Raw genomic sequence first — 15,307 nt, forward strand, 5'->3', positions numbered from 1 at the left:
CATTAGGTTGATAGGCAGGCTGTGAAGGGATCTAATTGGTTGGTCAGCGACTGTAAAATTTGTTGTTGACTAAATGTATAGAAGAGGCATAAACTGGCCAGTGAAAAAGTTTGGCAGAATGCAAAGCAACAGCACAGAAGACACAAAAAACTGGAGGCGGTAGGACAGTGAACAGAATGTGACCTCAATGTCAGCACCTACAGAACATCCAAAGTTACAGCATAACATGTGATTAGTGTTTAAGGTATATTTCAAACACACATCCCTGCATCAGCATGTTCCTGAACCCTTATCCAAGCTTTAACCAGCACAGAATGGTGAGTAACCTCTACAAGCAGTTAGACACCTGTATGCAACATACCGACATACAGCATACAGCACAAACAGTTCGGCTACATGATGGCTTAAAGGACAAAAAGCAGAAACTTACAGAAAACATCTGCACAATCATCATGATTAATACTGAGCTTCAATCCAGGATAATTTTTTATACCTTTCCAAAGCAGAGCAAAGCTAAAGCACCGAAAAAATAAATAAAATAAAAAAAATAAAAACGTTGCTAAAAGCTAAATCACCTGGGTTAGGACTGGGCAATAAGTGCTCAAATCAATATCATAATTAATTAAGCAGGTTATCTTGATTTCAATTTATTAGCAATTATTTTAAGTATAATTTTAATAGCTCACAAAATTTTTGGTTGCAAATGTTTTTATAAGATAAGTGCAGATGTTGTTAAGAAGTGAAAGACACACAAGCATAAAAATATACGGTATTTTCTCAACATTTTAATTATATTTAGGGGATATTTAAATTTTCAAACAAATTAAGAAACTGACACAAGCAAGACCACATCAATTATTGGTTCTGAATGTCAGTTTTTATTATTTCTTTATTTATTATTTGCAAAGTTCTAACATTAGTATTTTGCAGAAGCTGGGAGAAAAAAATGTACTTAGCTTCAGCTAACCACAGCTACATGTAACTATGGCCAGACTTAAACATAGCTAAACATCACCACAGCTAAACCTAACTATAGTTCAACCTAACCATAGCCAACGCTAACCACAGCTAAACCTAACTATGGCTGAAGCAATCTATAGCCAAATCTAACCAAAGCGAAACCAAACCACAGCTAAACTTAACTATAGCTAAACCAAATCACAGTTCAACTAAACTATAGCTAAACCAAACTATAGCTAAACCTGACTGTAGCTAAACCAAACCACAGCTATACTAAACTATAGCTAAACAAAAGTATAGCTAAGCTAAACTATTGCTAAACTTAACTATAGCTAAACCAAACTCTAGGTAAACCAAACTATAGCTAAACCAAAATTATAGCTAAACCTAACTATTGCTAAACCAAACTATAGCTAAACCAAATTATATCTAAACCTAACAATAGCTAAATCAAAAGATAGCTAAACTAAACTATAGCTAAACCTTACAATAGCTAAACCTACCTATAATCCACGAAATAAACCTGAAATATTACACATTAAAACGGTCTATACAACCCCTACTTTCCAAAAGTTGATATAATCAGATTTTATTCCTATCACGCAAGAAAAACAACAACACACAAAAAACAACTACACACAAAAACACACACACACAAATCCCACAAGGTGGCCAACATGGTCTAATTGCCTTGGATTGGCTGAGGGCCACGACAGACCGGCAATAAAGGGGCCCTGTTGTGAACAAGGGCACACTGAGGGTCAATTGTCCCTCCAGTGAATAGTCTCTTCCTTTTGTACACAGTAATGAACAAGAAAGGGTCATTATTTTCCTGTTCAAAGTGAACTCTCCTCTCTTCTTTATACAGACAGGCATGTAATAGACCCAAAAAGGAAGTTCATGGGATAAAAATGAAGTTCAGTCCATTTTACAGAGCCGGACAAGAGTTTGAGAAGTCAGTCAGATATCTGTCAAAGACTGGATGGCTGCAGATCAGCTGATCTCTGGAGCGGCCGTCTGAACCGCTCCAGTAAGGTGAAAAACAAAATAACATCAATAATAATAAACAAAATAATACAGTTTAACTTGTTCTTGGCCTCAATTTATTGTTGACGTCTAAATCTTATTAAAGATGCTGCAGGAGGATTCTGATGAGAATCATCTGCAAACTGATGAATCTTCTAGTCAGGTCTGGCTTGGCGACCCTGATCCATTCCTTTAGTCCTGCTGCTATCCCCATTTCCCATGATGCACTGGGAGACGTCCCATGATGCATTGAGGGACATCCCATGATTTCAATTCTGTTTCTTTCTCAGCAGGATTCCTGGATTAGAGTCATGCTGCTGATGGACATTGTTTCTGGTTCTGGTTCTGCTGGAGCTTTTCCTTAATGCTTCTAATGGCTTTTACTTATGTTGGTCATTATGTGATGCGTAGGGGTGGGAAAATCAAATTGAAAAATCGAAAATCAGGATTTTTTTGCTTCACAGTTTTAAAATAGATTTTTTTTTTTGTTTAAAAATTTTTTATTTTTTTTCTTTCAAATAAATAAAAATAATCCATTATAAAATTTTTGTCATTTTTATTGTTTCTACTGATCTTTTTACTTGTCTTCTTGGGCATTATAGTAGCAGAATGATGGTCTGGCTTATTGTGTTGTTTTTTCTTACTGAAATCAAGAAAAATGATGAGCAAATGATGATTACATTTCCACTCAAGTTTAAACCTAAAGCTGCGAGGGGATAAACGGTGAGACGGTACCTTTTGGATTCGAGCTGCTCCTTCAACTTGCTGTACATTTCAAGCACTACAAATGAAGAGAAGACAGGAAACAGGATCAGTTTCAAGCATTTTTAGCAGTTTCACTTCAAGGGAACAAATTTACTGTTAAACCACCATTCAATGGGCTGATTGGAGACACATGTCTGGTCTTACTGTGGCTCTCACAGCATGGAGGGTGAGGGACGAGGGACATGACCAATGTCTGAATGCTACTTCTACAGACTGACATGAATGTATCTGCCGTGCTACCTGGTATACAGAGCTGGAGCTTCTCCACTGTGGTGGCCATGTTCCTCTGCTGGATCCGACAGCGAATCACCTCCTCCGTCTGAGCTGTCACCTGGGGGAGGGAACACACAATGCAGGAGACAATGAGCAAGAGGCCACCACTGCTGACAACTGGGTTAAAGTACGGTCATGTCTAACGCAGAACTGTGGTTAATGAGCATGCTTTTGTTGTGACAGGAGAACAAAAAGCATGGTTCTGTTCTCTGCACATGTATAGACTTACTTCTCTCCCAGCTTCTTGCAGCCTCCGGTTCGTGTCTGTCACTTGACCCTGAAGACAAACACAGTTTAACTGTATTATCCACAAACCACTCATTTTAGCCTCTTCACAATTAATTAGCGAAACTCAAACGTCCACTGTTGTACACAAACAGAAAGAGAGCAGTTTGGTGTTTTAATGAGTTCTTTTTACTCCTTATATACGTTATATAATGTTTTGCTTTTTCTTTATAAGTGTTAGCCTATTTTGGAATGACTGTATTTGGCTCTCCAGCCCTGCTCTTTATAACACCTCTTATTTTTCATTGTAGAGTTTCTGCTAACAGGCAGAATATTTGATTCAGGTGTGTTTTTGGTTTTTCTCCCTCCAAACTGCTTACAGGTCCCAGAGCCCATTTATGTGGCCATAAAAGTTCAATAACTGAATAATCCTTTAAATTAAATAGTCTGATTAGAAGTGTTTACATGCACAGCAGAAATGTGATGATAAAAATCTTGGTTGGCATGTTTCAGCTTGTCATAGGATTGGACTGGACTATGTACACACATAGACACACAAAACTCACACTTCCTGTTATTTCCCAAAACATCTGGTCTTGTTTGGTTAAACATGAAGATGGCCGCAGTGTTAGCATTAGCAGGCTCCAAGCTGCTGCATCGATACTCCATGAGGAGAAACAACACTTGGCTTTCAGTGTCACTCATCACTAGACCATCCGTCACGTTTGTCCATTTGATCCAAGTGTCGAACGCCCACACATAGAACCATCACAAACTGGGATCAGTTTTTGAGCAACAGAATTAGTTCCATCTTTGAATTCACAGCAATCCTCTGGATCGTCTCATCTTTAAATGCTGCTGGAAGCAGAGGAGCAATCCGTAGTGTTTTCCTGCCACTAGGGGGCAGTGTAACCTGAGCTGTATTGGTGCTCTGACTAAGAGGAAAACTATAGACCATATATGAAAGATGGACGGAGCCTCCGGTGGTTAAAAGTAGGCATATGTGGAAGTGCATAAAACTGCAGTCCCCCCTTCATCCACTAGGGGCTGCAAAACAGAGTATATCCCCATAGACTCCCATGTTAAAAAGACCAACTTCACAGCAGAAATAAACATGTTTACAGCAGAAATAAACACGTTTACAGCCTGGTACAAAAATCCATTTTAGGTTTAAAAGGTCAGGTTTACCTTCATGACAACTGTGGGGGGAGTGAATTTTTTTCTAACTCGCCCGTTTAAAAGCAATTTTATCCTGAAGTTCGGCATATTTAGGGGCGTGTCCTTTTGATTGACAGGTACCCGATCTCCCGCTTCAAGTCAGAAGAACGTAAAACAAGCGCAGTTTTTAGTCGGTTTCCTCCGTTAGCTGGTTAGCTCCTGTTATCTCCGGGTTAGCTTGGTTAGCTCTTAGCTACAGAAAGCTCGGAGTTCGCTCGATGTCAATCATCCACCATGACGCTCACAGCCCCCCTCTCAGCTCCACCTCTTTGCCCATATTTGTATTTTCCGGGCGAGACGACGCGCATGCCCCTGCCAAGATGGCGATGGTAGGAACCGCCCACCGAGCTTCAATTCAGCTCTTCAGAAACCTATGGATGACGTCACAGAGGCTCCGCCCATCTTTTATACACAGTCTATGAGTAAAACACATAAACCTGTGTTTGTGGCGCCGTAAAAGTGCTTTTTAATGAAGAGTGTATCATTCTGCTGTGCCTCTTTACCAGTTAGGGCTCCCTACTCCAGCAAACTTTCAGCCACCTAGCATCCTTTATGGGCGTGTGTGTGTAAGGTCATTAGAGGACTTCACATCTGTTCATTCATGTTGAAAAAACAGCCATTGTTGAAGACTGAAAGCACCTCAGACATCATAGATAAATGGGCATGGATAATACGTAAACGAATGAAAGACAGTAACACTCGGCGCCAGTAGCAGTTTGCATATGTCTGCATGTTTGTCATGAACGCTCCGCAATCTTTCCAGGAGGAACTTTCCAGGTATCTACTGATCCTACATCTGGTGATGCACTCAGGTCTCAGGTTCACGATGGGAAAATCTGCAGCTAGACTCCGTGAAACGTCTCAGGGTGGAATACCTTGGTTCTGGTTCTGCCAAATGAGCTGTCACATGTCTGTCCAACTTCCCCGTTTCCATCTGCTCCCCCTCTTCATGCCCTCTCTTTTCCCTCTCTACCTCCCTGGCTGCAGCTGCTCAGCCTTGTAATCAGCTCATTGTCCATGAAGGAGCAAGGACAAAGGCAGGCAAATTCAGATTAACCAGGCAGCGGGGACCTGAACCCATCATCGGTGCACTGGGCCTTTCATGCTTTTTAATGGCTTGTGACAGGCTCTTTCTCACAGATTCAGTGACAAACTTCTCAATTCTGGTTGTGGATTTTTGAACTCCCAGCTCTTGTCACACGGCTGAGAGCCATGACCCAATTGACCAGTCAGCTTTCTGATGAATTTCGTTTCAACAGTGAGGCTTCCAGACAAGGGGAGCAACTACATAATCACCGTTCCTTTTTATTTCCTTACAGAGGGTACAGCATCAGACCAGAACCGTTCCACAGCAGAGACAAGAGGACATTTATAGAAAGTGAATGATGACTGTTAGCTAACTCATCCTACACTGGTCAATAAACAGGAACCAGGTCTTTCCACTGTGGGACAGGGGTTGTTTTTACTGGTTTACTGGTCCTGTGTTACTCTCCATGGAGATGTGAACCTGTGTGTTTCATCTCACACAAGAATTTACTCTAGTTTTCCATTGGAGACTCATCTGGACTTTAGTTCCACACTGGAAAAGTTTCCATCCGGCTTTAAGTCACCTCACAATGCTGAAACAGCACTTTCATGAGTTTTTTAACAAACTTCTTTTAAGCGTACGTTCAGCTGTCCTGGTTTTCCTCAACAGCTGATCAGCAGATCCATCTGGATCGTTTGGAGCCGCATGTCGCAATGTCGTCTTCACCATCAAATGCCACCAGATCTCACTGTGGTCTCTCTTCTGTCGTCATCATGTTGCTAAGAGACCTCTATTTTCATCTGGACATGATGATGAAGACACTTCCTGTCAGACTTTCCACCAATCAGAGAGCTTAAACTGACGGAAACGTCCAATCAGGAGCAGCCAAAGATCAACAAGTGATGAGAAAAGCAGGAAAATAATGATCCTCTATGGCTGGAATAAAGCCGGGAAGATGTTTGGGATGCAGCTGCGGTGGTTTAGTGAGGATAGCAGGTAAACAGCAACATAAACAGGTGTGTTTTCTTCTTCTGGTTGCTCTTTATGCTGCTTTATCTATTCATACACGTCTGCAGGGAGACGTCACGTCTGCGTGGAGACGTCACGTCTGCAGGGAGACGTCACGTCTGCAGGGAGACGTCACGTCTGCGTGGAGACGTCACGTCTGCAGGGAGACGTCACGTCTGCGTGGAGACGTCACGTCTGCATGGAGACGTCACGTCTGCAGGGAGACGTCACGTCTGCATGGAGACGTCACGTCTGCATGGAGACGTCACGTCTGCATGGAGACGTGACGTCTGCAGGGAGACGTCACGTCTGCAGGGAGACGTCACGTCTGCATGGAGACGTCACGTCTGCATGGAGACGTCACGTCTGCATAGTCACGTCTGCAGGGAGACGTCACGTCTGCAGGGAGACGTGACGTCTGCATGGAGACGTCACGTCTGCATGGAGACGTCACGTCTGCAGGGAGACGTCACGTCTGCAGGGAGACGTCACGTCTGCGTGGAGACGTCACGTCTGCGTGGAGACGTCACGTCTGCAGGGAGACGTCACGTCTGCGTGGAGACGTCACGTCTGCGTGGAGACGTCACGTCTGCGTGGAGACGTCACGTCTGCGTGGAGACGTCACGTCTGCAGGGAGACGTCACGTCTGCATGGAGACGTCACGTCTGCATGGAGACGTCACGTCTGCAGGGAGACGTGACGTCTGCAGGGAGACGTGACGTCTGCAGGGAGACGTCACGTCTGCATGGAGACGTCACGTCTGCATGGAGACGTCACGTCTGCATGGAGACGTCACGTCTGCATGGAGACGTGACGTCTGCAGGGAGACGTCACGTCTGCAGGGAGACGTCACGTCTGCATGGAGACGTCACGTCTGCATGGAGACGTCACGTCTGCATGGAGACGTCACGTCTGCATAGTCACGTCTGCAGGGAGACGTCACGTCTGCAGGGAGACGTCACGTCTGCATGGAGACGTCACGTCTGCAGGGAGACGTCACGTCTGCAGGGAGACGTCACGTCTGCAGGGAGACGTCACGTCTGCAGGGAGACGTCACGTCTGCAGGGAGACGTCACGTCTGCAGGGAGACGTCACGTCTGCAGGGAGACGTCACGTCTGCAGGGAGACGTCACGTCTGCATGGAGACGTCACGTCTGCAGGGAGACGTCACGTCTGCAGGGAGACGTCACGTCTGCAGGGAGACGTCACGTCTGCAGGGAGACGTCACGTCTGCAGGGAGACGTCACGTCTGCATAGTCACGTCTGCAGGGAGACGTCACGTCTGCAGGGAGACGTCACGTCTGCATGGAGACGTCACGTCTGCATGGAGACGTCACGTCTGCATGGAGACGTCACGTCTGCATGGAGACGTCACGTCTGACTGGGAGTAAAAGAGTTCAGCTTCTCAATGTATCTTTACATTAAGAATAAAAAAATTAAGCGGACTACAAACAGCAGACTGGTTAGGAGTATTAAATTTTCAGCTATTTAGTTGTATTAATCTGTTAATCAAACGTTCCTCCTCTTTGATGAACATGTTGGCACATTTCCAGTCTCATCAACAAACATCAGCTTGTGTTGTCTTGAGGGTCAAAAGTTGAACGGCAGAATATAGCCAACAGGGCGACACACTACCCTCCCTGAGACACTGATGCCGACAGAAGAGATGATAGTCAGGAGATCTGGAGGAGCATCAGGGTTCATTTATGCTGGCAGAGGAGAAATCCTGTTCGAACTGGTTCTGTTCAAAGTCCAGTAAATCTTGGAGATTCTTTATGGACAGACTTGTTAAATAAAACTGTTAAATAAAACTTAAACTGTTTTTTCCTTTCTTTAACCTGCTGCCGTGCCTCTTACCATCAGCTTCTCTGCATCAGCACGAACTTTCAGAAGCTCCGTGATGGCGTCCACAAACCCCTGGTGATGGAAGTTACACATCTTCTCAATCTCACGGTCATGGTTCCTTATCCTGGCATCCAACTTTTCCATGAAACGCCGGTGGGCGTTGGGCTGGTCATCGTAAATGGACCTGACAGAAAGAAGCGAGGGAAGAGGAAGGGGACAGAAACAGGAATAAGAAGGGAGGGAGGATAACAGGGATTAGGTATGAAGTAAAAGATGAAACAACCAGTCAGAGCTCTCTGCAGCTGATCAGGCAAGGCAGCTTTATCTATACAGCACCTTTCATGTACAAGACAACTCAAAGTGCTTTACATGAAACATTAAAAGCCTTAAAAAGAAAACACAAATAGCAAAATCACAATAAAATCATAAGTTATATCAAAATGATTAAAAGCAGAATTAACTAAAAGTTGCTGTGCAGACGTCATGCACAGGCGCATGAGAAAGGACATCTTTTTAGCCTGGATTTAAACGTTTCTACATGTAGTGAGAGTTTAATCTCCACTGGCAGACTATTCCACTTGTTTGAAGCTAAATGCTGCTTCTCCATGTTTCGTCTGGACAAACCAACAGAACAGCAAATAAAACAAGCCGTGCTACTGGAAGTACCTTGCCCCACTGATACAACCCAGTCGCAGCTTTGTGATGGTGGACTGAACCTCAGCACTTTAATCTGGAGTCGTCGGGATTTAACAGAACACTGTTGGCAAAACACCAATCAAAAGAAGAAGTCGGTCATTTTAGTTCACAGACATGTGTTCGCTGGGAGGTCTAAATAATAAAATACAAGGCGTTCTTCAGAGAAAACTGTCCTCCTTTATTAAACCAGGTGAGCTTTAGCACACTGGTCACCTTTATCCTGATCTCCTGCACAAAGACGAATCTCTTGCCTAAACACAATCTCTTAAGAATATGGGCACAATTCAGGACTTCTGTTTGCATGATTTCTACCTTTTAGGCCCTGCTGCATCTCATCTCCAGCCCTCCCTTCGTCACTCACTCTCCTTTTTTCACAAAGGCCCAAGAAGGGCACCTTGTTCATAGACAAGCTGGCAGAGGAGGAGAACGCGGTTCTGCTTTGGTCCGCGTCTTTCTGATGATATTCTTTGCTTATTTTGTGGCGATTTTTTTCTCTCCATCACTCTACTGTAGCAACGCTCCCAACAATTGTGTGTTCCTGCAAATGCACAGGACTTTTCATGTGTTATAGTGTCGAAGAAACCTTATTAAAAAGCATGAGTTTGATTGTTACTGCAATCCTTCATTAATGCCTTCAAACTGTGCAAACAGAGGAGCATCAGAGCGCCCGCTGGCTCGTTGGTTTCAGACTTCATCTGACTGAAAACGGCTAAAACAGAAAGGAAACCCGACCAGTTTTAATCATTTAATCTGATCCTGTATTAACTGACTGCAGTTTTTCCATTCTCCTCTTTTTATTCAGACGGTACGGGATCATTTCCTGAACCGGAACATCCCAACGTTAGTCACTGCAATGAATGCTGCAGAGGAAGAGTCGGACTTCTGGACTCGGCCATGAAAAGCTTCAGTCTCATCCTGCATTCCTGCAAGCCGTATGAAGAAGATTTAACTCGGTCCTTTTCATCAAAGTCATGCCTTCAAACATTTCTTAGACACACCTGGCTGTGACTGGGATTTGAGTCATACTGGGAACGGTTTCTGCAGGATTTTGTTGGCACAGTGGTTCACCACGGCTGCAAATGGCAGGTAGACCATCGTGCCCACATCCTGTTTCTCTACTAGCTAACAAGCATTTCATTCAACTATTAAAATTTGGGCAGTGTTTCGCTCCACTGGTTGAACTGGTTCACCTTGTGCACAGAGGATACGGCTCCTTGATGCTGCCAGAGCGGGGTTTAAAGCCTGGAGCCCTTAGCAGCATGTGTTCCTGTCCGAATAGAAGGCAGATAGTCGTGTTGCACGAGGAACTGTGAACTGGAGAACCAGCTTTGGTTCATGATCCTTCATCCAAGAAGTTTTAAAACCTGGGGATGTGAAGTGATCTGACGTTACTGGAAAGTCCAGAAAGATGCCATCACTCCCAGTGAAACGGCTGGAAATGACCTGACGAGAAGCGTCCCAGCTTGGCAGGAGCAGATGGGACACAGATGGCCAGCTGTTGGCACATCCTGAGCAGCTCCTGCTATCAATCACTACTGCTGATCAAACACTCCATTACACAACAACCACACACATATCTGGACACACAGAACCATTTGTGCCAGTTGAAGCTGGGCCAAGACATTGCTGAGATCCTATAGGTGTGTGTGTGTGTGTGTGTGTGTGTGTGTGTGTGCAGTGAATGTGTTTGTTTTTGTATCATGAGCCTCTAACTTTTCTCTACAAATAATACAGGATAAAAGAATAATCCCATAATAATGGGACTACCAGCTGGTTTTTACTGGACTGCAGGAACAACTGGACGATTTGGCTGATTTAGTTTTTTATGTAAACAAAACATCAACAATGGAACAACAATCGTCCTCATGAGATCCATTCTGACGTTTGTATGAAATAAACACGTGGAGCCAGTCTTGTTTCATCTCCTGTGCGTCTAAAAACGTCTCCAACAGCAAACAGAAACCCAGTGAGCGACACGCTGACACAGCGATCCATTCCAGGCCCAACATCTCCATCTAGTGATGCAGACGTGCATGACAACGACCCAACAGCTGAGACGGGACACACACCGATGCAGTTTATCTGTCTAGAAGCAGCAGGGCAATAAAAAAAACTTGTGCTTCTTTATTTCCACACAGAACAGTGAAGTATGGCAGAAATAAATATTTTATATTAATATTTACTGATTAAAAAAGTTTTACACATTTTACACATACGTTGCTCTATCTCGTCCCATCTGGGTTTTTCCTCTGGATTTATTAACCTGAAAAATTATAACACTCCTGCTTTTATTTTCTTTCACATTTAATAACAATTAAACTATTTTCATTAAATCAAAATAAATAAAATAGTTTTATTGTCTTGATTTTCATTAATTAAATTAAAAATAAAATAAAATAAAATTTCAATTAAAAAATAAAAATAAAATAAAATGAAAACCATAAGAGTGTTTTACAGGAACAGGGCCTCTTCTCAGCCCCCTCCACTATAACCAGTAACGAGGTAGAAGTGGGAGGATCCAGATCCTCCAGGTGGGGCTGGCAGTGTTGAACATTTCCGGTGTTTTATGTGCAACTTTCAGCGACTCAGGTGTGATAAACCCTGTTCACCTGAAGTTTTACTGCAGAGCTTCTCATTCTGACGGGAATGTCGGCGCTGCTGCAGACAAAGCTCCGACTGCCGGAGAAAATCATGGAAATTAAGGAGCATCTGATTTGCTTACACAAATAAAAGCCTTTCCCAGCAGTCAAAGTGACGCTGACTGACTGGTTTCACTGGGCTGCAGGGTGAAAGAGGACAAACACCGCCACAGCTTTAGAAGTAAAAGAGAAGCAGATTATCCCAGCTTAGCATCTTCAGTTCTTTCTGCTTCTATACAGGTCAGAGGTCAGCCCCGCATCCAGCCCTCAGTGGGCAGATAAACTCCAAGCCGAGCATTCAGACATCAGCAGGAAGCAGAAACTAGCTTGTTGCTCCTCAGACACAAGCTATGAAAGCTTCAGGAGTTCTGTAAATATCTACCGGAACACTCCTTACCATAAGATTTCTGAGCTGCTGCTGGAGCTCGACAACATTTTACACTCTGTAGAAAAATACATAAAGGAATCCCAGGAGGCTGGGACACTTCTTCTCTGCCAGCTTTTCCCACACAATGTTCATACTTTACTATATATAAACGCAGCTGCCCATATGGGTCATAGAAATCAGAAAGAAGATAAATTCTCAGGTGGAATGAACAGGGATCACACCAGCTGGCAGGTATGTACAGAGGTCTTAATTCCTGGTCCAGAAAGTAAAAGTCCTGCCATGTTTCTGGATCTACCTGTACATTTAGAACAGGTGTTTCACTAACAGGCTCGTTTACCTGGAAAAACTCTGCTCAGTAAATTCAGCTGGTTTGGTGACTGGTCGGAGCAGCTGCCGGGCAGGACTTTTACTTTCTGGACCAGGAATTGCCGCCTCTTGGTAGGGCTGGGTGATTAATCGGATTTTAATCTCAATTACGATCTGGGTTTTCAACGATCATAAAAATAAAAAGGTGTGTGAGATGCTGCAGGAACAATCACCTCATTACAAACACAGACGACAGAGATGATTGTTGACATCAGAGGTAAACTAAGGCTGCAACGATTTGTCGACAAAGTCGACAATAAAAATTCATCGACGCAAAATTTCATTGTCGACGCGTTGTGTTAGAAACACCCGTAACGGCTTTGTGGATAAAACACTGTGCCAGGCAACTTAATGCCACGGCTTTTCAGACAGTATAAGAACTAAAAACATCCAGTAAATGACTCAAAGCCCTACAGGAAGTGCAGGGGGCAGTATCGTCACATTGTGCAGCGTCTTCTTAACCAACGAAGAACAACTCTAGACCGATGGCGGCGCAACCTGAACAGTCCAGTCAAAACAGCTTTAGACCTCGTGCTTCAAAAGTTTGGGAGTTTTGTCCAAAAAGGTGAAATGTGTCGTCTGCCACGCAGAGTGGCCGTACCACGGCAGCACGACAGTTATGCATGTGAAGAGAAAGCATCCTGGAGTCATGGTTTCTGCCAGCATTACCGAGTAGTTACGTAGTTTTGTCATACGTGTCAAGTATCCCGTTTTGACCCAGAAACTCCCGTTTTTTTAGGCGTCTTTGCCGCTCCTTCTCAGTTTGTTATTTTCCCGGAAATTTCCAGGATTATGAAACGGGGAGAAAATAAACCGACATGATTGTACAATTAAAATATTTTGTTTATTTTGTTTTCTTTTTAAGGCAAATTCTGTAGTTTGGATGTGACATTACAAATATTTGTTTAAAAATAAATTAGTCGTAAGCTGTTAAGCTTATATTTGATATTCTGCTGGTTCAGGAGTCATTTTACTTTACCAAAGGACATTATGTTGTGATTGACTGGAAATCTGGGTGACATTCATATGATGCAATGAAGAGAGAGGGGTAAAACATACTGGAGCTCATAAAAAAAGCAAAAAAAAAAAAAAAAAAAAGCTGCATCAATTGGAAGCACAGTGTGACAGAAAAAATCGTGACTAATCAAAAAAATAATTTACAGATTAGTCGACTATTAAAATAATCATTAGTTGCAGCCCTAGAGAAAACAAAACACTGTTCACATCCTGGGAGAAGAGGTGGAGGAATACAAGTACCCAAGTACAAGTACAAGAGACTGGACTGGAAATGCAACATAGAAACCTCTAGAAGAACCAGAGCAGACCTGTGCAGGAAGTGGAGATCCTTCAGTGTCTGAACCAACTGGCTTCTTCTCCATTTTATTATCATATATATACCAACATTATTTTCCTTTTCCTTCAGGGATTGTATTCTGATTTAATGGGATTATCTGATTTAATGGGATTAACAAGGTTCGCTGGTTTAGATGGTCAGGATTTTTTTCTTTACAATTTAATTTTTTTTTTTTTTTTTTTTAAATAAACAAATAAATAAAATTAATGCATTATAAAAATTTTGTCATTTTTATTGTTTTTATTGATCTTTTTACTTGTCTTCTTGGGCATTACAAAAGCAGAATGATGGTCTGGAGACTGTGTTGTTTTTTCATCATTGAAATTAAGACAAATGGCGAGCTAAAAAAAGTTTTATACATTTTTTTGTTTTTAATCCACAAAAATCAGCAATATCAGAGAATTGTGAGAATCACAATTTAAACAGAATCGGCACCCAAAAACATTGGAACTGAATCGGGACAAAAGCATATCGTCACACCCCTAGTGTTTTCCCCCAAATACAATGTTCATTTTACCAATGGACAATGCAGACAAATCCCTGTAAAACTATGTCTTTTTAATAGTAAATATATTTGTCACTGCAAACCAGTTAGAGGTGGAGTTTGCTGGTGGACCATGGCCTTTTACAGCCTCGGCCTGCCATTGACAAAACGGCTTTTGCCCCTGGAGAAATAACAACGGCTGCCTCAATGGCTGTTCTGGATCTCAGAGTCTCTGCTGAACCTTGGGGCAAAGTTTTTTCCCCCCACTGCTTCTGCATTTAGTCTTATTACTCATCAGAAAAACAACTGCATTGTGATTTGTTGAGGTTAAAGACCATATAAGTACTGGTACCAGGTTTTCCAGGTGTCCCTGCTGCACCACACCTGATTCAAATCAATGTGTATTCAGCAGACACATGCAGAGCTGGTCTGAGTCTGAGTCAGGTGTGTTCCAGCAGGAACACTTGGAAAACCTGCAGGACACTGGTATTTGAGGACCTGAGTTGGGGATCCCTGATCTACACCACCTGCTGTCTGAGTTGGTTGCACAACATCCTGCGTGACCAACACCATCCAGTCATCACCTATTCCATCTCCCACCCTCAGGCAAAGCATACTCTGAATTTCCCCTCGGGGATCAATAAAGTATCTTTGATTTGTACAAGGCCATGCGAGGCGGGACACCCAGACTGGCCCACAGCCTGTCCCCTCAGGCAGAAAGGGTGCAGAACAGTCCACTGCTCCCCTCTCTCCAATGGAGGGTACCCATATCCCGCCCACACAATAACTGGACTTTTGCATTGCTGTATCGACCATCTAACTCTGTAACCTGACCATATGCTGCCTGTTTCTGGCCTGTAAGCATGGACTATTTATTACAACATTTACTATTTATCACACTTGTGTCTGCAACAGCCTTTATTCTTACAAAACCCAGCTACTATTACTTATTACAATGCACTTTACTTCATATGCAATGCAGTGTTGTGAAGCTCGAATATAATTTTGTTGTTATTTATGAGACAATCACAAT

The 15,307-nt window shown here is 43.1% G+C and overlaps 1 protein-coding gene across 2 annotated transcripts in view; it reads right to left on the reverse strand.

Annotated features, from left to right (window-relative positions):
• Window positions 1-15,307, reverse strand: part of exoc6 (exocyst complex component 6) — a 52,696-nt gene that overhangs the window by 36,046 nt on the left and 1,343 nt on the right. For both annotated transcript variants that reach the window (XM_079260730.1, XM_079260729.1), the window contains exons 2-5: window positions 8,360-8,531; window positions 3,254-3,301; window positions 2,992-3,082; window positions 2,722-2,767 (exon numbers count right to left, since the gene is read on the reverse strand). In XM_079260730.1, coding sequence (XP_079116856.1) covers window positions 2,722-2,767; window positions 2,992-3,082; window positions 3,254-3,301; window positions 8,360-8,531 — 357 coding nt within the window. The remainder of the gene's footprint in view (window positions 1-2,721; window positions 2,768-2,991; window positions 3,083-3,253; window positions 3,302-8,359; window positions 8,532-15,307) is intronic.

The sequence above is a fragment of the Telmatherina bonti genome, assembly GCF_933228915.1.
Source record: "Telmatherina bonti genome assembly, chromosome: 21".
NCBI classification, from domain to species: Eukaryota; Metazoa; Chordata; class Actinopteri; order Atheriniformes; family Telmatherinidae; genus Telmatherina; species Telmatherina bonti.